Genomic DNA, 24,256 nt, shown 5'->3' on the forward strand with positions numbered 1-24,256 from the left:
TGTACCGATCATTTTCATTGGACACGTCCTTCTCGATTAACCAATAACAAACTGTCTACTTGATTTTTTTTATGAATTGGATTGTTTAACAATGGCGGAAAATACGAGCTCGTACTACTAAGGATGTGATTTCTACACGATAGGGGCATTTTGGATAAGAAATTGAGCTATGTTTCCCTATATTTTTATCCTTTTAAGTTTTGCCATCGACCAGTCACACAGTCAAGGTAATTTATAGGATATTGTGAACTCTACCATTTATTTTGCCGTTTTCATGTTGTGGCATGCTAATGTTTTAATGGTTTGAGTTACTCTCTTGTATTTGTGAATTTATCTTCAGTGGGTATGATTGGCGAATTGTCAAAACTGATAGATATGTATATAGAATGGACCAGCATAACTATTTGCAATATGAAAACAGCAGTACATGTATTTAATTAATGTGAAAGATTCCCAAATCATTATATTTATTTATTCACCAAACAAGGGCCCTCAGGGGGCATATACATTTAAAAAAAAATAATAATAATATCATGATTATAACAAATAATGAATGAAATACTGCTCACAATGTCCAGGCAACAATATGCAAAATGTTTCATTAATACAATATTCACCAATCAAGGGCCCTCAGGGGGCATATACATTTTTAAAAAAAAATAAATAATAATATCATGATTATAACAAATAATGAATGAAATACTGCTCACAATGTCCAGGCAACAATATGCAAAATGTTTAATTAATACAATGAAATATATGTATGGGATTTACACATCAGTGAATACAACAGCTATACAGAAACAAAGTGGCCTGAAAACAGAGAGTACCAAGGGACGGTGCCTGCACAGTCGATTAGACTGGTCTACTTGTACTCAAAGTGGTCAAGCCAGTATGCTTATACATAACATAACCCCCCCCCCCCCCCAACCAAAGTAAATACATTGCATAATATATCTGTATATATAACTATAACCATTATATTCCACCTTTAAGAATCATTTCACTGAGTTGTACAAGTACTTGTAAATCTTCAGTTGTCAGAAGCCAGTAAAATTTTTGGTTATTGTCCATATATTGAAAATTTTTACAAGAGTCATTAGCTAATTTGTACAGAGTATCTCTTAATGCCTTATTATGATCACATGAGAATAAAAAATGTTTTTCATCATCCACTGATTTGACATTACATCTATTACAGTATCTTTCTTGTCGTGGAATGCCTTGATAAATGCTCAAATTATATAGAACAACCATTTTTTAATGTTATTAAAGAATATGAGTAGAGGGATGCTAGTATATGGCACTGGTGTGTGATACTTAAGTATTTTTGTAGCATGCTTATTATATATTATACTTGTTTCCTATCATATCGCTGGTTCTATGGTATCGCGGTATTTCTGTTTACGTATAATAGCACGCGCTGAAATTGACATTTGACGTAGGGATATTTTTATACACATAGTAAACAGAGGCACGCTGAACATTACTGAGGTATATAATAGAGGAAACTCACAATAACATTAGTCTCTGGAAATACTTCCGTTTTGATAAGATTTTTCAACAAAATGATTTAACTAACGTGATATCATAGGACCAGCTCATATGTTATCAACTCCATTCTCTATTTCTCTAAACAATTCAGTTCAGTGAACAATATATGCACATACACGATAAATTATTTATTAAATAGTGCACTTATTTTTTATACGAACAGCTGGAACCAATGCACCAAGGCTGGCACTGTATCCTCCTCCATTCACAACAACATCTACAAGATTTGGGGTAAGTTTCAGAATCTCTCCACTAGAGGACAATGACGTTATTGAAAATTTTCGCCCATCCTATTAGAAATTTTTTTATAGAGCTTAAAGTCTGTCCTAAGATTTTTGTGCAGCCTATTTGGATGAATTTTTAAAAAATTAAACATACCTGTGAAAAAGGTTCCAATTGAAATCAATGAAAGAGAAAATATCCACGATAACTTCATTGACACATATCATTTTTCACTCAGACAAATTCATGGGAATGAAAAACGATTTCTTACAGAAATTTATACCTGCATGGTCATGGGAAATGTTGACATCTTTTCTCAATTTGGAAGTCACTCTAAATACCTGACCACAGAATTTTTTAACATGATCATACTTTCATGTCTTTTGCAATGCAAAACACTTGGAAATATAATTTTTTACTAGTGTATTGAAATCTGTTAAGCTAGAGGCCAGGAGGCATTTCAAAAGAGAAATCTTAGAATATTTTCAAACTTTTGAATGACCATCATTTAAATCCTGAAGTATTAAAAAATATTGAATAATTAAGCAAAATGTGAATCAAGGATATCTCAGGACAGAGTAAAGTGACTTTATAGTCACACTATCTAATAACAGGACCTTGGTGCTTACTATTTTGAAGTTGATGATCAGACTCTAGAGATGTTCATGTAAAAATGTAATAAAATGACCAACCCCAACATTACCCTGTTTTTTTCAATGTAGATAAATCTTGTGTTTCATGTTGCAGTTGCTGGTTGTGATAACCAACCCAAATGCCACAACTGGAGCCATCTCCCTACAGTGTCAGGCTAACTTATTTTCATTCATTAGCAATGCCCAGAATGCAGTAAACAACCCACCATGTGGAAACCCTAGCATCATAGCCACCACTGCAGCACCCCCTACCCCAGGCCCCGGTGTAACTGGTGGGTAACCCCTAGTCTAAATTAAAGAATAAAAATTCATAGATGTAAATAAAAATTTAGGGAAAAAATCTGAATTTTGTTTTGTTCAGTGGTAAAACATCACCCAATCTGACAGGATATTTCCTGTGACAATTAAAATGTATTTTATTGCTGATATTAAATATTGAACATTTTATCTTTGTATGTAGGATTTTAATGCCAAAGTTTCCTCTTCAATATGAACAATCAACATGTTTTTAAAGCTGTCTGAAATCTTTATTCAATCATGAAACATTAGATAAATGCCTATGAAAATTTTTCTTACATATGTTCATTTTGATTTTCTTTTTATGAATAAAACAATTCCTTGAAACAAAATAAATGGTGAGTAATTGCATGGTGCACATTTTGAGTGTTGTGATCTTTTTGTTTGTGGGATGATATACACTAGATAAATTAGATTTTTTTTTATATGTGTGCACAGATTTTTGTCGATAGCTACTATTAATAGCAAGTACAGAAATCGGTGTGAAGTGAGCACCTTGGACTAACACTTAATATGAAAAATATAATGAAGGCATTTGTGATTCAGCTAGTTTGTGTCATACTTCACTGTAGCTCAGTTGAATGGACTAATTTATATTATGATACTTTCATGTTAAATACTGAAATCAGATTGGTTTAGACGCAGTTGGTAATCCGTTCTATTACCCTCAGCGTTAGCAACACACTTGGCAACGGGTAGCACAATGAATTGTTACATGAGCGTAAATTATGCGCGTACGGTTCGCAGTAGAATTCACTTCATTTCTATATTAAAGCAGTAAAATTTTCTTTAAAAATAAGAAATTCAGTATAATAAAATAAATAGTGCCTGATTGGGAATGTAACTGTTGAAATTAACTGTTACCCTCCAAAACAGGCACCATTTATATAAGGTGAAACTGTGAATAGAAATGAAACAAAATTTTATTTAATACATTCATATATTTTTTACCCAAAATATTCCTGCAATATGAGGTCAAGATTTAGGTCAAACTTACGAATTAGCATGTAATACATGTTCTGTTGCATTTGGAAATTAGGCAGGTAATATGATCCATGTATTTGATACATGTCTCAAAAAGCTTAAGGGTTCAACTAGATTCTAGGTTTCATTTTATGTATTTTCTCAGAGATTAATATATCAGAAAAATTGGCATCAAATTTAATAATACTCCCCCCCCCCCTTAAACAGTCTCTTCTGATGAGATTATCACCCACTTTACATTTTAGTTGACCCTAATGTGACAACTTCTGCTCCTGTATTTGGTACAACTACAGCTCCCACAGCTGGTGACTGGGGCGTTCTAGAGGTTCAGGCTTTACAACCTGATCAGGTGAGTCTATAAAGATTTCTGTCGACTAAAAAAAGGAATACATTTCAGCTTACACGTATTTGTTGCTGTATAAAACCATATGGTGTCAAAACTACAGCTTAGCTGTTGAAATATGAATGCATTGGGTAGTGTATAGGTTTCATTTGATTGTATTGTTATTTTTCTTAGCAAATATATCATCAGCCTGTCAAAGTGTCGCGGAATGTGGCAGCCACTGAGTCCGTGCGGGAATATGTGGTGGTCAGCTGCTGCACTCTTGCTCTGACCCAGAATCTGCAGGTCGCCACTTTGGTGGTGGCTGATCTCAGTAGGAACAGGACAGTCAACTGGGATCAAGCTGCAGGTACCACATGTTTACTGAAGTATACCCACAGCTTACTAATATCATTGTAGTATATGTATAATAAGAGGCAATTATATGCTACATTTATTCATTATCCCCTCGCGGAACTTGGTGCGAGTGGGATATAGCATTGCTGCTGTGCGTGTGTTTATATATGTGTGTGTGTCCATTGTCAGCTCTTTAGCAAAATTCCAAGAAAACCCTCAAATGAATAATCATCAAACTTTGTACACTTCTTTGGCATGGTAAAAGGACAACCCCTATTGATTTTCAAGTCAATTGATTTAATACTTTTTAGCTCACCGAGACGAAGTCAAGGAGAGCTTATGCTATACCCTCGGCGTCGGCGTCGGCGTCCGGACCTGGTTAAAGTTTTTGTTGCAGGTCCTGTATCTAAGCTATTACTTGTCCTATCTTCACCAAACTTGCATGGATGATGCATCTGGACCTACTTATGGACTTGAAAGACTTGGATGCTGAATCTGGGTCCTAAATTTCAGATGCTGGAGGAGGTTAAGGTTGTTGGACCAGGTTAAAGTTTTTGTTGCAGGTCCCCTTTGATAGCAGTATCTTAGTTACTGCTGGTCTGTACTTCACCAAACTTGCATGGATGGTGTGCCTTATGATACTGATGCACCAGACAGGCTTGAGTGCTGAATCTGAGCTATAGGTTTCGGATGCTGGAGGAGGTTAAGGTTTTTGGAGCAGGTTAAAGTTTTTGTTGCGGGTGCCCATTGATAGCAATATCTAAGTTACTACTGGTCCTAACTTCACCAAACTTGTATGGATGATGCGTCTTATGATACTGATGCACCTGACAAGCTTGAATGCTGAATCTGAACAATAGGTTTCGGATGCTGGAAGAGGTTAAGGTTTATAGAGCTGGTTAAAGTTTTTGTTGCAGGTGCCCTCTGATGATTAATCTTAGTTACTACTGGTCCTAACTTCACCAAACTTGTATGGACGGATGGTGCGTCTTATGATACTGATGCACCTGACAAGCTTGAATGCTGAATCTGAGCAATAGGTTTGGATGCTGAAAGAGGTTAAGGTTTTTAGAGCTGGTTAAGTTTTTGTTGCAGGTGCCCTCTGATGATTATATCTTAGTTACTACTGGTCCTAACTTCACCAAACTTGTATGGATGGTGCGTCTTATGATACTGATGCACCTGACAAGCTTGAATGCTGAATCTGAGCAATAGGTTTCGGATGCTGGAGGAGGTTAAGGTTTTAAGAGCTGGTTAGATAAAGTTTTTGAAACAGGTGCCCTCTGATGATGATATCTTAGTTATTACTTGTCCTTACTTCACCAGACTTCCATGGATGGTGTGTCTTATGATACTGATGCACCTGACAGGCTTGAATGCATAGTCTGGTTTCGGATGCTGGATAAAGTTAAGTTTTTAGGAACAGGTCACATGTTTAATAGATGATAGTACTATTTCAAACTTGCATAGTTGATTTAACTGTAATATGAATGAATCGCAGAGGTAGCTTCAGATGCAGAGCTTGATCTCCATTATCAAGGATGCTAAAAAATAAATCTTAGTTATTACTGGTCCTAACTTCACCAAACTTGAATGGATGGTGTGTCTTATGATACTGATGCACCTGACAGGCATGAATGCTGAATCTGAGCCATAGGTTGCAGATGCTGGAGGTTAAGGTTTTAATTGCTAGTGCCCTCTGATGATGATATCTTAGTTATTACTGGTCCAAACTTCACCAAAATTGCATGGATGATGCGTCTTATGATACAAATGCACCTGATGGGCTTGAATGCTGAATCTGAGCCATAGGTTTCGGATGCTGGATGAGGTTTAGTTTTTTGGAACAGGTCACATGTTTTATAGATGATAGCTTGCATAGTTGATTTAACTTTATTATAAATTAAATGCAGAGGTTGCTTCAGAAGCAGAGCTTGATCTCCATTATCAAGGATGCTAAAGAAATCTCCTACCTCACTCAAACCAGCTCGATAGATAGATGTGTTTGTTGATAAATGATATAACATGATTCCTATGATAAAGTATTGTATGATATGAAACAATATTGTTTGATATGATACAATATGATATCATATGTTATATTATAAAAAGTTATACGATACGATATGATATTGTATCATTTTTTTTGATATTTTATGATATGATTATGTATCATGATATTGTTATGTATAGTATTGTATATTATGATACAATATTGTATGATATTATATTGTATTTTTAATTTATTATTTTATCACATGATACAATTACATAAGATATTGCAAAATATTATATTGTATCCTATGATACAATATTGTATATTCTATAATATTGTATCATACAATATTGTATAATATGATATTGGTTTCAGTAATATAGAATTATATCACATGAAATTGTATTATATGATATTGTTATATTATATTATATTGTATCATACGATATTGTATGATATGATATTGGTTTATATGATATATTATCATATCACATGAAATTGTATTATATGATATTGTAATATATTTTATTGTGTCATATGATGCAATATGTATAATATAATAATGTATTTTATGATATTTTACCATATCACATAATATTGTATCATTTGATAGGATACAATGTTGGAATTAAATTATATTGTATTATATGATATAATATCATATAATGTATCAAATATGTTTCAGTTTCATTCAATACAATATCATTCTATATTATACAATATAATATCATGTTTCAGTGTTATGATGTATTATGTAATATGATATTGTAATATGATACTATATTGTATTATATTTTATGATATTGTATTATGTGATCAAATACAATAAGGTATAACACAATACTATTACTTATTAGGTTAGTTACTGACTCACTACGGAAATATATTGGGTTGATCAATCTCATAGATGGCGAGGCGAAGCCGAGCCTTCTATGAGATTGATCAACCCAATATATTTCCGTAGTGAGTCAGTAACTAACCTAATAAGTGTTTTGTTTTCTCGAGGACTATCAAGCGACATATTTATTCACAAATAGCGATGATCTACGCAAAGCCATGTACAAGATGCCTTACATCTCGTCCAATTTAACTCATTTAAACTCTTCAAAATTTTCATCTCACCTTTCAAATACTCTTTCAAAATCTTTGCTTTACCCATGTTTACTTACAATGTTTTGTTGCTATTTAATTTCAAATGTTTTCTCCCTTTCCTCTGCAGAGATTTGAGCAAATTTCGTCGCTGCCATTTTGTTCTGCTCCAGACAAAACAATGTGACGTCAATATTCTAAGGGCAACTGTTTAAAGAATTTCAAAGGGCAACAACTCCAAATACTTTAAGAACTTACAGCATGCAGTTTATGTATAAAATACTATGAAATGTCGAAATGAGTAAGCGAAGCGTCGACCAATGACGGCCATATTGCCTAATATTATTTCTCACAGAACAAATATAGAGATATATGAGGCAATCACGTGCTATGTTTAAACCAATGAAAATGTGACATTTCAGTCCAAGGGAAAACAAAATGTCATATCATACGTTACAATATCAAATCTCATTATTGTTTATTACGGTATTTTATTTATTATATGATATATATTATATTAGAAATATGACATGATGCAATATTTAATTTTATATCATTGTATTGATTTACATATTAACATATGATTATCATAAAAAAATTTATCAGATGATATACGATATTTTGTCAAAACAGAATCCATGAATATCCAAGATCATAAAGTATGATTTTCATATAAAATGATAAAGGTGGTCTTATGAAGGTGATGTCTCATAAGGGTGATGCTCCGTCTCGGTGAGCTTAGTAATCTATGATTACCTATGTTTAAATTATCGTAAAACAGCGAAGTTAAAACATGAATTTTATGTACGACTTGACAATAGACATATCCGTTAATTTTATGTTCGACTTAAAGTAAATCGCTACCGTATGCAGTTGAAATCAACAACTTGATATTTTTAGGATTTTAAACTAGTAAAGGTAAAAAAAAAATAACATTTTGTACTATTGAAGGGTTAGAATATTGGCCGTAGGTAAAAGTTGAAGTGGGCAAGAAATTAAAGTCATCCGATTAACATCGACTTTTAGACAAATTTTCCTGTATTACTTACAATAGAACTAGTCCAAAATTCGGAGGAGAGTTTGACAGATATCGCACATTTTTCACGCGAAGATTGTTTCATATTAATGATAGCTGCATATCTACTATGGGTTGATATACCACAAGCAATAGAATTGTCCATCAGAGCAGACTACAGATTGCTAGATCTTCAGCTACGTTTCATAATATACATGTATACGGACCGTTTATGTATGCTTCTTTAAAAATGAATGTCACTTAATGAATCAAAATTATTTAACTTTAAAGCATATGTGTACATGTGTTGGGTTTTTGCTAGGAATAGGAAAACTGTGCAACCACGTACATGTAACCCCCCCCCCCCCCCCTCTCCTTTCCCCCAATTTATACACCACAAAGCCTGGGGATTAGGATAAAATAGATATTATGAATTCAAAGTGGTTTTTAGAAATACTTGTGTCATATTTATTTTGATCTGATAAATTTTTATCTGAAAATTTTACATGTATTTTCCTAAATAATGCATTTTCCCCTATAACAAGTCATGTCGCGAGGGGATGCTCCGCTTTGCGGTGCCTTTGTTTAGTTTATTTCTTCAATGAAATGTAACAAATATGTATTAAGCTTGAGAATTTTTTCATACACCATTTTAATTTTTTTATTGAATTCTCAGGAATTTGTGCTTATTGTTTCCAAAGATAAATCAAGTAGAGCTTGAAAGCTTTATTATAAATGTGAAATGAAAAAAAAAACATGTTGTGGTATCACTGGTACATGTTTGTGTCAAGATTTCTTTCAGGGCTGTTGTGGCTGAATCAGAAATCAAGCATTTGTCATTGAGGTGCTGTCTTGTTCCATATTTCAGCTCGAGTAAATATTGATACAGGGACAGCATACCAGAATCCAGCTTTTGTCAATATTTCACCATGCCCATGTGACATTACCCAGAATGCCTGTGATATGGATTGCTGCTGTGACAATGTAAGATATGGAACATATGTTTTTTGGATTGAACATATTAGTTTTTATTTTATCATTTTATTAGGAAAGATAATTGGGTATTGAAATCACATTAACCATTGGGCAAATAGGTTGCATGTAACATATTTATCTAATTCACAAAAATATTCTACATGTACTTACATGTAGTAACTGGTTTGTGACCTACAACATGAGATGATATTTGGAGACATTTCTTTTCTTGCAAGATGGAGCAATTCCTAGTGTCGTATTGTGCAAAGACACACAATGGCTTATGTACCGTAGTACAATATTCTTATCTACAGACAATATTATTCAGAGTAGTACTTAAAACATTGACATCTTATGACATGGACAGTTGCAGTAGTACTCAATAATCAAGTTTATCTATTTAAAATAAATTTCAAAAATATTCCTACGGATATGGTTTAAAAGTAAACATTTGCTATTATAACACAGGACTGTACAGCATCAGATACAAGTTCCTTTCGGGGGTGCATCAGTGGACTCCCTGGGGGTCAGGCAGCACCTTACCCTGAGTATTACTGTAAGTCAGCTCATGTTCTGAAGGAGGACTGGTTCCCACTGATGTGTGTGGAGAGGGAGTATAATGCTCTTATTGGATTCTTTTATGCTGCTTCCACCACCATAAGAAACTCCGAAGCTCTGGACAACAAAGTAGCATCAGAAAGCTTCTATTCATACAGGTATGAACTATGAACCATTTACTTGGATGTGTTTATCTTGTTTTGTTATACTATAAAGCTACAATGTAATTGTACACAAATTTTTTTTTTGTCTTTTTATCTAGCCGTCCCAGTTTGTCAACATCTCAGACCACCATCTATAAAAAAGGAACATCTGTGAAGTCTATTACAGCAGGTGTAGCTGCCAGGAGGGTGGGGACAGTGGTTCTCCCCCAGAGGATTCTGTCCGGTCAATGTTTGACCACCGCTCCTGTCCGCTACCTGGAGGATCAGCAGTCTGACTGCACCTTTTCACTGACCAGAGATCTGTGTAGCAGTGACAGCATCTTCAGTGGCTATTTCTACCTGCAGCCTTCCTCCAATCCACTAGCCTTTGCTGTCCAAGGTAGTCCAACAGATGATAATGCAGCAGAGACCAATGTCAATTATTTCTGTACATCAGATTTCTCTGGCTATGTCAAAAACTCCTCAGCAACCATTCCTAATGTCACAACCTCAACTTTCTTCAACTTTGCCCTACCCTCTGATACAGCTTGTTTAGATGTGTGTGGGAATTACATTTGTGAAGAAGGTGTAATAACTGACACCACCGAACCCACCAGGGGGACTCGCTGTCCATTTGACAATGGGTCCACTCTCCCGCCAGTACCCAACATCAATGGCAATACTTGCGAGAATGCTGTGTTAGATGTGAAGTATGAATTTCAGTGGAAAGGCACAAGAATAGTTAAGGTAGATGCTACTGTGATTTTGGGCAATATTCCACTGTTAGCTGAGGTCACTCAGAGGTATGAAGCCAAGTTCAACCATCAGTATGTCGCCAATGGAACAGTTGCTTCAGATAATTACAGAAACGTCACCACAACGTACGACCGCTCAACAGGTGGGAGTTCTCAAAATGCAGTATTTCATTTAGAAGCCAAATGTGTGCATGTATTCATACTGTGTTTTTAACAATTGTTTGAATCAGAGTAATGAATAATACTAAATTTCTTAAATTTTCAGAAACTTTAAGTTAACTGCTGAAAACTCACTTAATTTTTATATAAAACAAAGTTGTTTTTTATTAATACCTCATTCTTTTATACAAAATATCTGTGGGCAGTATTGATCAGTGGTAATGTGGGCAGTATTGATCAGTGTTAATGTTGGCAGTATTGATCAGTGGTAATGTGGGCAGTATTAATCAGTGGTAATGTGGGCAGTATTGATCAGTGTTAATGTGGGCAGTATTGATCAGTGTTAATGTGGGCAGTATTGATCAGGGGTAATGTGGGCAGTATTGATCAGGGGTAATGTGGGCAGTATTGATCAGTGGTAATGTGGGCAGTATTGATCAGTGGTAATGTGGGCAGTATTGATCAGTGTTAATGTGGGCAGTATTGATCAGGGGTAATGTGGGCAGTATTGATCAGTGGTAATGTGGGCAGTATTGATCAGTGGTAATGTGGGCAGTATTGATCAGTCTGAGTGTAAACAGTATTGATCACTGTGAATGTGGGCAGTATTGATCAGTGGTAATGTGGGCAGTATTGATCAGTGGTAATGTGGGCAGTATTGATCAGTGGTAATGTGGGCAGTATTGATCAGTGTTAATGTGGGCAGTATTGATCAGGGGTAATGTGGGCAGTATTGATCAGTGGTAATGTGGGCAGTATTGATCAGTGGTAATGTGGGCAGTATTGATCAGTGTGAATGTGGGCAGTATTGATCAGTGGTAATGTGGGCAGTATTGATCAGTGGTAATGTGGGCAGTATTGATCAGTGGTAATGTGGGCAGTATTGATCAGTGTGAATGTGGGCAGTATTGATCAGTGGTAATGTGGGCAGTATTGATCAGTGTGAATGTGGGCAGTATTGATCACTGTGTGCCATTGACCTCTTGTAGGATATGACTTTGGGAAGCCTCTACAGAGTGGCATGGAGATAATTAATCAGACAGACAACACGTTCATGTACGTCAACACCAACAGATCCCAGCAAATGGCTGTGTGGGACACAGGTAGGCCAAGCATTTATCAACAAGCCACAAAATGAATATATTAATGTTATTTTTTTTTCAATATGTTTATTGTTTTGTAAAAGTTTTAAAAAGGTTTAAATGTAAAACAAACCTTCCTAGATCTATTTGTATCAAATGTAATTAAATTTTACATATTTTGGTAATGATGCCTATCTATCTGGTATTTTTTAGGTGCAGATGGACTGTGTTTCAATGCTGGCAGAAGGCAGATTGAGTTTGGGAATGATGTTTTCTCTAGTTGTTTTGTCAAGCTTTCACTGCAAGACCTCAATAACTGTTCCAATATTAGGTATGAGACAGAAGTGCCAGTTGCATTACTTTTGTCATTGAAATGTTTCATTGACTGGTGTATAGTATTACTGTTTGATTGTTCTATTAAATACTATATGCAAAATAATATTCCATAGAATTTAATGGACTCTAGACTGCAAAATTCATCATAACAATCTAATAAGTGTAAAACCTATCTTCCTTTTTATACCCCCCGCAAACGAAGTTTGGGGGGTATATAGGAATCACCTTGTCCGTCTGTCCGTCTGTCTGTGCAATCGTGTCCGGTCCATATCTTTCTTATGGAGAAACATTGGAAGTTCATACTTCACACAAAGATTGCTTATGACCTAAGGGTGTGTCATGACCTTGACCCAAGGTCATTCGGGCAAGGTCAAGGTCACTGGCAGAAAAAATACAAAATTCATGTCCGGTCCATATCTTTCTTATGGCTAATTATTGGAAGTTCTTACTTCACACAAAGATTGCCTAAGACCTAAGGGTGTGTCATGACCTTAACCCAAGGTCATTTGGGCAAGGTCAAGGTCACTGGCAGAAAAAAAGCAAAATTTGTGTCCGGTCCATATCTTTCTTATGGAGAATTATTGGATGTTTTTAATTCACACAAAGATTGCTTATGACCTAAGGGTGTGTCATGACCTTGATCCAAGGTCATTTGGGCAAGGTCAAGGTCATTGGGAAAAATAGTGCAAAATTAGTGTCCGGTCATTATCTTTCTTTTGGAGAAGCATTGAATGTTCTAACTTCACACAAATATTGCTTAGGACCAAAGGGTGTGTCATGACTTTGACCCAAGGTCATTTGGGCAAGGTCAAGGTCACTGGCAGAAAAAGTGCAAAATTCGTGTCCGGTCATTATCTTTCTTATGGAGTAGCATTGAATGTTTTTACTTCACACAAATATTGCTTATGACCAGCAGTTTTAAAAAAATAGAGCAGTTGTTATTTATAGATAATGGACGGTGAAATAGATTCATCCAATATTTTTTATAATTGGAAAAATACACGCATTATGATTTTTATCTTAGCGGGGGGTATCAATTGTGAGCTTGCTCACAGTACCTCTAGTTTGTTTTTCTTGCTGTTATATTACATATATGTATATTGGAGTAATCTCCCTTTTAATGCTTTATCACAAATCTGTTAATTATTTTTGCCTTCAGGAAAACATTAGTCAACAGATTAAATAATTTAATGAAAGCAGATAAAATTGGTCGCCTTGGCAACAATAACTACTTGAATTCAGCTTATTGGATCAACGTAGCAAGGTTAGTTCTAATTACATGTTTGTACTTTCATATGCTAATCAGAACTTGCAAATATTGGATTTCATAGAACCATTTTATATATTTTATTTGAAAATTTTTAGAATTTGATTCTGTGCCATTATTTCTGATTATTAAATATGATGAGCATTTCATTATTTTATTGTATTAGAGAGGATATATCAGCTGAATGTACAGGGTATCTGGCATCTCTAGATGATGCTACTAATAACAGTAGACTATCCTACGAGGCCCGCGGACTGTGTGTAGACATCATCAGTGGCATCCACCTCGATGTTATGTATGCCGTCACCGGGAAACTGAATGCCACTCCCATTTATGAAGTCATTGGATCCAGAATAAGGTTTAGTGCTAGACTTCCTAATTTCGTATTTCAGTGATCAAATAACTCCCAAATGTCATTAAATATGCATACAGCTAATTGAAATCTTTCACATTAATAGGATAAATTGGAAATCTTGTCTTCATGTTTTATTTTAGTTATGTTAAGTCTGAGTGGCAGTTGACATGTCCTAAAGGGGAGACAAATGCTTGCAACACGCCAGGTTTTGTGGACACTTTTGAGGTCACCAGCTCTGTCAGATTTACTTTGGTGCCAGGCAACACACCAGAAAGACTACCAAGGTCAGTTATAGGTCCCTAATGTTAGCACCATCATTTTTAAAGATGAGGAATTTTTTTAAAATTTAGATCCTATTTTTATTATTACGAATACTTTTGAAATCTTAAGAGAAAAAATGCTCATTTTGCATGAATCATATGAATTTGATCATATAAAACAACATGCATATTATGTATTCTTAGAAATACATGTATATGCACATCTAATGAAACATCATAATGAACAGAAAAAAAATCTCCATTCAGAATATAGTTGTTTAGGTATACTAAAAAATCCAACACTTTTGTTTCATCTGTCCAATCCACTGTTTGTTTTAATAGGTACCAGGATAGTAAGTACAAGGACATCTGTTCTCAGGACGTTTGCTGGGAAGCGTTCATCTACCCGATCTCCTCTTACTACGAGGGTGTGGACAAAGATCAGGTCCTCATCCAGGTCCTCCTCATCATTGTCATCCTCATTGGCTTCCTAGTCTTCCTCAGGCCTTGGTGGTATATCATCTGATCATCGCTAGGATTATCTGATCATAGGCTAGGAACTGTGATATTACTAATGCTCTGAGAACCTGAATTGATTGGTCGTCTAGAAAGTCGAAGAATGAGTGACAAAGTGAAAATAAGGATTAAGGTTGTTTATAGACATAGGATGGTGGATGGAAGGAACAAAAGGTTTCCAAAGAATTTAACATTCACCTGTGGCAGGACTTTGTTATGAATGACTGTGAGGATAAGACGGTGATAAAAACTCAAAATATAATGATTTTCCTATGTTACCAAAGAGATGAAGTGTCAGCTTTGGTGGATGTCATTCTTGACATGGAATGGTATAGTTTAAATATAATTACCAGATCCTCTGTGTCAGAGACTTAATGTTTGTCAAGTTTATTCCGTCCAATCTAAGGCTTGTGTGTCAGAAATGTTTTGATATTTGCCAATGATTTTGTGAACTCTACATGTAATAACATTTGTTTTGAATGTATAGTTTACATTATCAGTAATTTAAACATGTTAGTGCAGAAATTATGTACGCAAGTGCTTGTTTGTACATGTATGATTTACTGTGAGAAATGATTATCATGAATTAGAATTTACATGTATGTGTATTTATACAAAAATAAATTATTTTTTATACAATGGAAAGATACAATTAAAATTTTTCAGTTTTATACAAATGAATAGAGGTAAAGCAGGATATTTCTTGATTCAATTTTTTGAAAATCAAAAATTTAAGTAGTCCATTTTGATTTTGTGTATAAAAAAATGTTTATTAAAAAGATACAATCAACAAAATATCAGAAGCCAATTAATATTCTTAACAATAGAAACAAATCAGTGCATTTACATAAACAGATCTTGGTATTTTTAAGCTACACTATTGATATTATAATTTTTAAGAGAATTTAATATCTCTTAGTCCTCTGACTCCTTGAATCCCACACTTGGCACCAGCTACCTTGCAACCAAATGTAATGGCTTCACCCAATGTCTTTCCCTCCATCAGAGCAAAAATAGTGGCAGCATTGAATGTGTCTCCGGCTGCTAGAGTGTCTCGGAGTTTATTGGGAGGAAAGCAGCAGGACGTCACTAGCTGACCCTGCGAATCCATGGCAGCAGCACCATCCTCACCCCAGGCACAGATAACCGAAGCCCTGGTCAGTAGAAAATCTTAATCACTGTACTAGACATCAAGTTCAAAGGTTGATCATTTCTACAAATCAGCTTTTTGTGTTTATCAGGAAAAAAATTTAGAAAAACAAATTGAAGAGGAAGGATAAATTAAAATTTAAAAGGGGGGAGGAATTCTTCCAATTCAAATTATCCAAAAAAAATTATTCATAACTAAATTAAAACTTTTGAAGCTTTCATACCCCTGTCTGCATTTCTGAATAAAAGCTTTGACTGCCTTCTCTTTGCTGGTCAGTCCTTTATTCTTGCTATACTCCTTGCTGACAAACACATAATTGGCCTTATCCAAAAGCTGATCTGAAAATATACATGTATGACTTTGAATACTCTAGCCTGGTTGTAGACTTTTGTGGAAAGCAATCGAATTACAACTACCGGTACTTAATTTTTGGATTTATGACTCTCCTGTCTGTCAACCAATAATTTTTGGAGTTTGAGAAACAGTTTTTAAGCTTAAAATGGAGTATTATCATTTAATAAACATAAAAAATATAAATATAAAAGGGAATCAAGGTGTTCTTCTTGCACACCTAATTCTGGTCTGGCTGGTTTTTCAAGTTCCACTGACGTCTGGAGCTGCTCCGATTCAGACCTGGAGTTGTTGTGTTGGTCAATATGAGCTAGCATCCGGACTATCTCATGGGTTGGTGTGTTGAAACTAGGTCTTCCCTGAAAGTAACCATAAAGTGAGTGTGAAATAAAAACAGTCGGATTGATATATAAAATATGCATTTTATTATTATGCCCCCCTTCGAAGAAAGGACGGCATATTGCTTTGCTGCTGTCTGTCGGTCGGTCCACCAACAGTTTCCGTTCATTTTCTTCGCAGAGGATGAACATATTGAAATGAAATTTGGTATATAGGTTTATCATGATAATATGTAGGTCAAGTTCGATATTGGGTACGATCGAGCAATTTTCGACAGAGTTATGGCCCTTGGACTTAGAAAAATTTTAGTTTTTTGCAGTTTCCGTTCATTTTCTTCCCAGAGGATGAACATATTGAAATGAAATTTGGTATATAGGTTTATCATGATAATATCTAGGTCAAGTTCGATATTGGGTACAATCGAGCTATTTTTGACAGAGTTATGGCCCTTGAACTTCGAAAAATTCCAGTTATTTGCAGTTTACGTTCATTTTCTTTGTGGATGTTTCCAAGGGAGGGGGGCATAAATGTTTCACAAACATCTCTTGTTTATCTTAAAAGGGCTCAATGGTTGTAGCCATTTTCATTATGTATTGATCTCCTTTAAAAAAAGAACTCTTTATAAGAGAATAAGAAAATACTTTAAACTGAAAGCTAAAATTTGTGGATATTTTCTTTACCAAACAATACTTTATAGCTTATCAGATAATTTCTAAAAATTTAAATTAAAGAAATATGTTTACTTTTTACCTTTGATCTAAAATGTGAATAAAATCTGTTGGCCCAATAATCCAATCTATACAACATTTTGGAAGTGATTGTTAAGGTTGCAATGCTTTTTTTCATAACTGATATAAATAATGATGCCTGCTCTGCTCATGGGTTTTATTCACTTTAGAAGTACATGTACTTAACTCACATGACAGATAATATAGGCAACTGGCACTAAAATGTTTTTTTGAAATCTTACCTCAAAATGTATCCATTTATAATGACTTAGATTTATTCTTTTGAAATCCTCTAAAGATACTTCTGGCAAATTTCTGCAATAAAATTAAACTTAGTCTAGGGTCTATATTCTTTGCATATTTATACAGTGGTCATGTACATATGTATACACATACTTGTATAATATTTACTTCAATACATGCATGTATTGTGTGTACAACCAAATTGCCGAATCGAATATTTAAAATATGTTGAGACAATATTTGTCATACATGTGTATGTATGTTTAAAGAAACATAGTAAGGATATGAATAATATATTTAGATTTTTTGATCTGCTCCTAATCTACTCAATGCTTGATAATTATATACTTGTGGTTTACTTGCTGGCATGAAGAATGGTCCTGGATCCATTCTGTGAGTTGACTATGATGATGGAGGTGGGGGTCATGAACCCAGAGTCATAAGTACGACAGTGAGAGGTGGACACCCCCATACTGGAAAAATCCTCATGTAAAAATCTTTTAAAAAAACAAGAAAAAGTTATATTAATCTAAGTACCGGTAAGAGTTTGTGCTTGTTTCTCTGGCAATGCATATATCGATATTCAATTATACATGTATGTACATGTATTATGTAATAAAACACTCAGTTTTCTTCTCATAAATGTATATATATATATAGAAGATGTATAAAAATTCCGTGCCTCATCTCATTGTCATTGGCAAAGCTTCCCAAGTACTCGGACTCTGCTCCCAGCAGTGACAGCACGGAGCTGGAGTTGGCAGCATTGCCGCCCTTCTGCCAGTAGAAATCCAGAACTCTGAAATAGAAACATGGCGCTGTTAGTTTTTACAGTGGTTTTCTTGTACTTTTTGAGGACAAAAAGCTTTTCTTCCTACATACAGGTATACACATATTTTGACAATCACTCTATTAACAAACATTTTTCAGCACTGTGAAAACGGGGATGTTTAGTGATCGTTTTATAGCAATTTACCGAGACGTTTTACATTTTGACTATTCCACTGTACTATTCCCTGATAAGTCGAGCCCTTTTGAAATAATTTTACCTTTGGTCACTATCTTCTTCGGGATAATTTTTACAAACGCTTACAATGTCAACACATGCCAGCCCAACACACATCACTCGGAGAGAAGTCATACTTGAATTCTATAGATCTGAATTAGTTTAACACCTGCCCCATTTCCCAAGGTAGCACATGTTTCCAAAAATGAAAGTAACATTTATAAACAAATGAGTGACGCATGCGTATACATGACTTTTTTTTGAGAATCAAAGTACACTATGTACTCGCGGGCAAATTGCTTTCCGGAAGGGGTTTCCACTAGATAATACACGATATACAATTTGAGTGTTATTATATATACCTATGTTGGTTTTTTTTAAGTTTTACCCAAACTTATCATAGGCGGGGTGTTGTGTTGTATTGTGTTGTGTTGTGTTATTATGTAGGTTTTACCCTCACTAATCATAAGCTCAGGGGGGGGGGGGGGGGGGGCAATACAAAAAAACTTTTTTTTGCAAATTTAAACATAACTATGACCATACTAGTAATTCAGTCCATTCAACCCACTTTCAATTTGCTTCCGACGAAATTGTAACCGGCTATACATAATTATGTATCAGAGGCGGATCCAGCAATATCGGAAAGGGGGGGGGGGGGTCCAATCCATAAATATAAAAACGCGTAAAATTCAGCACTAGTTAAGGTGGTATGGGTCGATATTAATAATGTGGATAAAAGTAAATTATAAACAAATACTTTCACCCGTATAAAAAAAATCTAATTTTACAATATTAGACCAAGAAATAAGTCTCAAGTTAACCCTTCTTATGGTATTTTTGCCACAGAATTTTAGTTAAACATTTGAAAAATAAAATGCATTTCACGCGTTTCATTATGTACAATCGGTTTTCGTTAGAAATAAAGAAGAAAATACCTAAGCGATATTGCATGCTTTATGTAATTTTTTAAAAAATTATCCACATGCTTACTAAAAGAAATAAACACCGGATGCTGAAGAAGATTACTTTATAGTCAGGTTCCCGAGTGCCCTCTGTTTTAGTATTGGGGACCCCAATAAAAAAAATAGAGGAGTCTCGGGAACCTGACTAATAACTTTACTTCAATAAAATATCGATAGGGTGTTGTTTATAAGAAATAAATTATACGTCCGTTGTACTAACATCTTTTAAATACTACATGTAGTAAGCGATTTCTAAAGCATTTATGTTGGATAATTATAGTATTTAAATTGCAGATGGAAAAAATTGCCTTCCAGTTAGAATTTTAAGTTTAAAAAAAATTCATATGTCCCAGAGAAAGGGGGGGGGGTGGTTCCAACCCCCAGCCTCCCCCCCCCCTGGATCCACCAATGATGTAATATGTAACAAATAATAAAAAAACAATCCACAAGATATAATAACTCCAAATTACGTGGCGGTACCATACACTCCCCTTTCCAATCCATGCAATTATATTTGATTCAACGGAAAGCAGCAAACAAATGTTCAAATATGTCCTCTGCAAATTTACAAAATAAAATACGACATATTTACATGTACCTTTATTTTCTATCTGAGTAAATAGCGCTTGAACATTTCTCGTATTTTTGGTAGACACAATGAAAAGTCATGTTTTAAACAAATATAAGGGATAAAATTAACAAATCTCGGAGTTTTGTCCATTTTTGACTAATGAAATATATCTAGAATGCATACAGTCTCTCCAAAAACAATATTAAACAAGCTCTTGACCTCCTCTTTAAAATGATGTCAAATTGAATATAGGTACCGGGATTACTTTTCCCGTGATTAAATATAGAATGTCAAAATATTGTTTTATTTTCTACATAATTCCTTTAGTTCATATATTTCAAGACAGTAACCATGTATTTTATATTAATGACCCTTGATATCCGATGTTATAAAATAATATTTATTTATTACTTAAATATGTCTGAATGTTTTAATAATACTATAAAGATCACCATTTCCGCCTTTGTCAAATAAAAAATAGCCAAATTGATACATTTTAAGCAAAATACCATAGGGTCCTATGTTAAAAAATAACAAACTTTGAGATGACCCCTTAAAAACGGTGCGGTAAATGTCTTTTTTTTTTTTTATCTTAAAATAATAATTATACCACTAGAAATTCATGTAAAAAAAAATTTCATTCAAAAATTTAGGACAGAACAAATTAGACCCGGCCTCGTTAACACAAATAGTTGCGTGAATTACACTAAATATATACAGTACCGATCAGACCCAACCTTACACCAGAGTAGACTCCTAACTAAACCCCGGGTTTATTTATGGGGTTTACCGTGGATCTACTTTTTGAAAATGTGTTTATTATGGGTCCACTCGGGGTTTATATGTACTTTGGGTTTATTCATGGTTTGCTTTTTGGGTCCACTTAATGCACTGAAGTGTGAAGCAGACCCGTCTTTTATCTTTCCATCTTAATGCCTGTAATTCCTGCTCCTTGTATATATTCAAAATACACATGTAGTGTCTGCTTTCAAGGGGTACACAGGAAAAATGTCCACATGTGTAAAATATGTGTATAGTTTTACACATGTTTTGCACATATAATGCATGTGTACAACACATGTTTTAAAATTTATATGTTGAACACATATATTATACACGTGTGTAACATATACATTTTACATATGTTCAACACATATATAAAATAATATATGTTCAATACATGTTCCAGAGAACATATATACACGAAAAAAAATGTTTAATTTATTATTCATTTTCATGACTTTCACCATTATTTATGCATTTATTAGTAAATACTGGTAAAATAAATTTATTTATCAAACTTTTGCCAACTAACTTACAGAAAATGTATTTGTTAACCAATTCCGGATTTAAATCTCGATTGGCTTTAATTTTGTTGTTTGCAATCATACGTCATTTTTTACGTCACGGAAGCAGAAGATGTTGAATCATTTGCAGCTGCAGATATTCGATTTGAGACTAGGCTAAAGGTAAGGTTTGTCAATCATTCTTATTCATTATTTTTATTGTAAAATTATATAAATATTGCTGGTAGCAACCTATAGTCATCTTATAACGCGAAAAGAAACTCAGAGCTTGTGTTTCCCAGGAAAATTCGGGTTTAAAACAAGAAACCTGTATTGGAAACGATCGATGCTGATCCAATCAACTTAGGTGAACTTGATGAAAGTTTTTAGATGAAATGTAAAGGCAAATACGGTGATTAAATGTATATATACACATACAGGTATATACTACATCTGCTATAAGTAAACGGTGAGGTCTGTCGGTAAACGTTTTCCACAAAGCTTCAATTAAGCAGTTGTAGCTGGCAAAAAGCACATTTATAGACAGAACAGCGCTTGACAATTAAGCGAACATTAAATATATGTTTATCAAATGTATATTTATTTAGATCAGACACATATCAATCTTGAAAAGTGAAAGTAGAATAAACTAGAGTAAAGCTCGTTGCAAAGTAACGAGTATGTATTCCATAAAACTTAAAGCAGCAAGTCGAAAGTTTTATATAATTTTGTTGTTCTTGTCGTTGTTATATCAAAACTGAAAATTAAATTGATTGTTTAAAATGATACTTATTATGCAACAAGTTGCTAAAATATTCAGTCGGTTACTTAATATATATTAAGTGAGTTCTTATTGTATGCTAATTAACACACTTTATTTTCAGACAGGTCACATAAACCAGTGAATAGCAGGGATATGTCTCTCTAAACTGTTTATGCAGTTGTAGGTATTATAAGTAAAATTCAGCTTTTTATCTTCAAAACTGTTGCTTGACTTTCTTTTGAAAGTATTCATGATTTGAATTTTGTAAAAGAAAACCAATGAAATTTTCATATTAATTCTAAATGTCATGTTTTAAGTGTTTTTTTTTATTATTAAACATGCAATAATATACCTGCAATGTACTATGATATATGCAACTAATTGTATATATACAACTATTGTGTGGAATTTCTTTTTTATGTAGAAAATGGCTATAGTACAAAGGCTAAAAATATTTGGTCTGTCAGGAAGTCCGAAGACATAGGGTAATGAATTTTTCAAGATCCAGACATTCTTCTTGAGTTTATAGATAGTTCTGCACTGCAGCTGGTATAAAAGTGACAAATCATGGTAATTAAATCTAAATACGTAGAGTTCTGACTGTATTGTTAATATTACGAATTTCTGTATATTGTTCCGTAATTTTTAAGTGTTGAAAATCTAACTTTTACAAATATTTCAGGTTTATTTGAAACAAATATTATCATAATATGTCTGTTTTCCTCCTCAAAATTAAATATTTATTTTATGCTGATTTAAAAACCTCTGATGATTGTATTAAGTTGGTATTACATGAATTGCTAAGGTCACTGCATTGAAAAGAAGGAAGTTGAAGTTAGATTGACATAGAGATGGCTAATTTTTTTAGATTAGTTTGCCAGTTCTGTTGCAAAAATATGTGTAGTATCAGAATTTTGTTTAAGCTGCTTGGTATCCACTGATGGCTGCATGAAAATTGTTTTTATTATTTCTTATTCCAGACTTCTTAAAATTGCTGTTAGTTTTTAACAATCAACAGCACTTGTAACAATTATTGTATAACATGTACATGTACTTGCAAAACAGCATTATAATTCTGAAAATCTGGATATTTCAGTTCTTTATAGTTGTAATAATGGTAATTCTAAGATGAACAACAATGACTTCTCTAAAATGTGTATACAGTGGACATAATTATGTACAAATAAAGTGCATCATGTACATGTGCATAAATATATATAACTATTTATTGAATGATACTTTATCAAAGAATTTAGCTAATTTTTTCTTTATTTCTTTCAGAGGGCATTCTTAGCAATGAAAAAGTTTACCGAATGTTAGAAGTTCTGGCCAGAGTTTAAAGGTGAGAATTAAAATTATATTATATACATGATTGTATATAGTAATAACTACATGTAAGTTCTGATAGAGAAATACATGTATTTAAATTAAAATGAAAATTTGATTTTCTAATGACAATTTAATTTATATCTTCAATCTATGAAATATACCATGACTATATACTAACTTAAGATTTTTTTCTGTCACCAGAGTTCTATGCATCAATAAAAGAGACAATAGACCAAACATCTGGGAGCTTCTGCGGGAAAAAGAAGAATCAAGGGTTACCAAGAGCTAAGTTAAAAGATTTGTTGTGATTTCACTCTTTTACAAAATTAATATTTATATATGAAATTTATATATAATTTTTTGTTAGCAATTTTCAATAATAAAGGTACATCTTTACTTAAGCTTTCATTTAAAATATATAATAGTATACTGATGATCTATACTTTGATATCAATGAATAGTTTGCATATGAAGCACACTGTACGTAATATATTTTAAATGAAAGCTTAAGTAAAGATGTACCTTTATTATTGAAAATTGCTAACAAAAAATTATATATAAATTTCATATATAAAATGCAACACATATATTACACATATAGAATATGTGTTTTACACATATAAAATATGCTCT

General features: G+C 33.7%; 2 protein-coding genes and 1 long non-coding RNA gene across 4 annotated transcripts; 2 read left to right on the top strand and 1 right to left on the bottom strand.

Moving 5' to 3' along the window:
• The first annotated feature begins 64 nt into the window (after positions 1-64).
• LOC128188513 (tectonic-2-like) lies at positions 65-15,540 on the top strand. Of its 2 annotated transcripts, none has more exons than XM_052859610.1 (14): positions 65-227; positions 1,718-1,785; positions 2,524-2,701; positions 3,956-4,059; positions 4,228-4,402; positions 9,358-9,473; positions 9,933-10,180; positions 10,285-11,063; positions 12,069-12,182; positions 12,375-12,492; positions 13,657-13,761; positions 13,931-14,122; positions 14,260-14,403; positions 14,722-15,540. In XM_052859610.1, the coding sequence occupies exons 1-14, from the start codon at positions 170-172 to the stop codon at positions 14,903-14,905; spliced, it is 2,583 nt and encodes an 860-aa protein (XP_052715570.1). In that variant the 5' UTR covers positions 65-169; the 3' UTR covers positions 14,906-15,540. The 2 variants fall into 2 exon arrangements, with proteins under 2 accessions (XP_052715570.1, XP_052715571.1); XM_052859611.1 differs by having other exon boundaries at positions 4,004-4,059.
• A 104-nt stretch (positions 15,541-15,644) lies between these two features.
• On the bottom strand, positions 15,645-18,934 carry LOC128188514 (ketohexokinase-like). Its single transcript, XM_052859612.1, has 7 exons — positions 18,756-18,934; positions 18,389-18,505; positions 18,066-18,203; positions 17,706-17,778; positions 16,617-16,755; positions 16,269-16,383; positions 15,645-16,049 (listed from the first exon to the last, which is right to left on the bottom strand). The coding sequence occupies exons 1-7, from the start codon at positions 18,845-18,847 to the stop codon at positions 15,791-15,793; spliced, it is 933 nt and encodes a 310-aa protein (XP_052715572.1). The 5' UTR covers positions 18,848-18,934; the 3' UTR covers positions 15,645-15,790.
• Positions 18,935-22,727: 3,793 nt separating this feature from the next.
• Positions 22,728-23,911, top strand: LOC128188516 (uncharacterized). The gene is made up of 3 exons (XR_008244161.1): positions 22,728-22,864; positions 23,576-23,636; positions 23,825-23,911. It is a non-coding gene; the product is annotated as an uncharacterized LOC128188516 (long non-coding RNA).
• The last annotated feature ends 345 nt before the right edge of the window (positions 23,912-24,256 follow it).

This window comes from Crassostrea angulata, chromosome 6 (assembly GCF_025612915.1).
Source record: "Crassostrea angulata isolate pt1a10 chromosome 6, ASM2561291v2, whole genome shotgun sequence".
NCBI lineage: Eukaryota > Metazoa > Mollusca > Bivalvia > Ostreida > Ostreidae > Magallana > Magallana angulata.

Bases quoted from the DNA above. Each gene is read 5' to 3' on its own strand.
- LOC128188513 (XM_052859610.1), top strand. From the start codon at position 170: ATGTTTCCCTATATTTTTATCCTTTTAAGTTTTGCCATCGACCAGTCA. The intron at 12,493-13,656 runs GTATGAGACAGA...TTTTGCCTTCAG, and splicing joins AATAACTGTTCCAATATTAG to GAAAACATTAGTCAACAGAT. The intron at 14,404-14,721 runs GTCAGTTATAGG...TTGTTTTAATAG, and splicing joins ACACCAGAAAGACTACCAAG to GTACCAGGATAGTAAGTACA.
- LOC128188514 (XM_052859612.1), bottom strand. From the start codon at position 18,847: ATGACTTCTCTCCGAGTGATGTGTGTTGGGCTGGCATGTGTTGACATT. The intron at 17,779-18,065 runs GTAAACCACAAG...ATTTTATTGCAG, and splicing joins ACCATTCTTCATGCCAGCAA to AAATTTGCCAGAAGTATCTT. The intron at 16,756-17,705 runs GTAAGATTTCAA...GGTTACTTTCAG, and splicing joins ATAAATGGATACATTTTGAG to GGAAGACCTAGTTTCAACAC.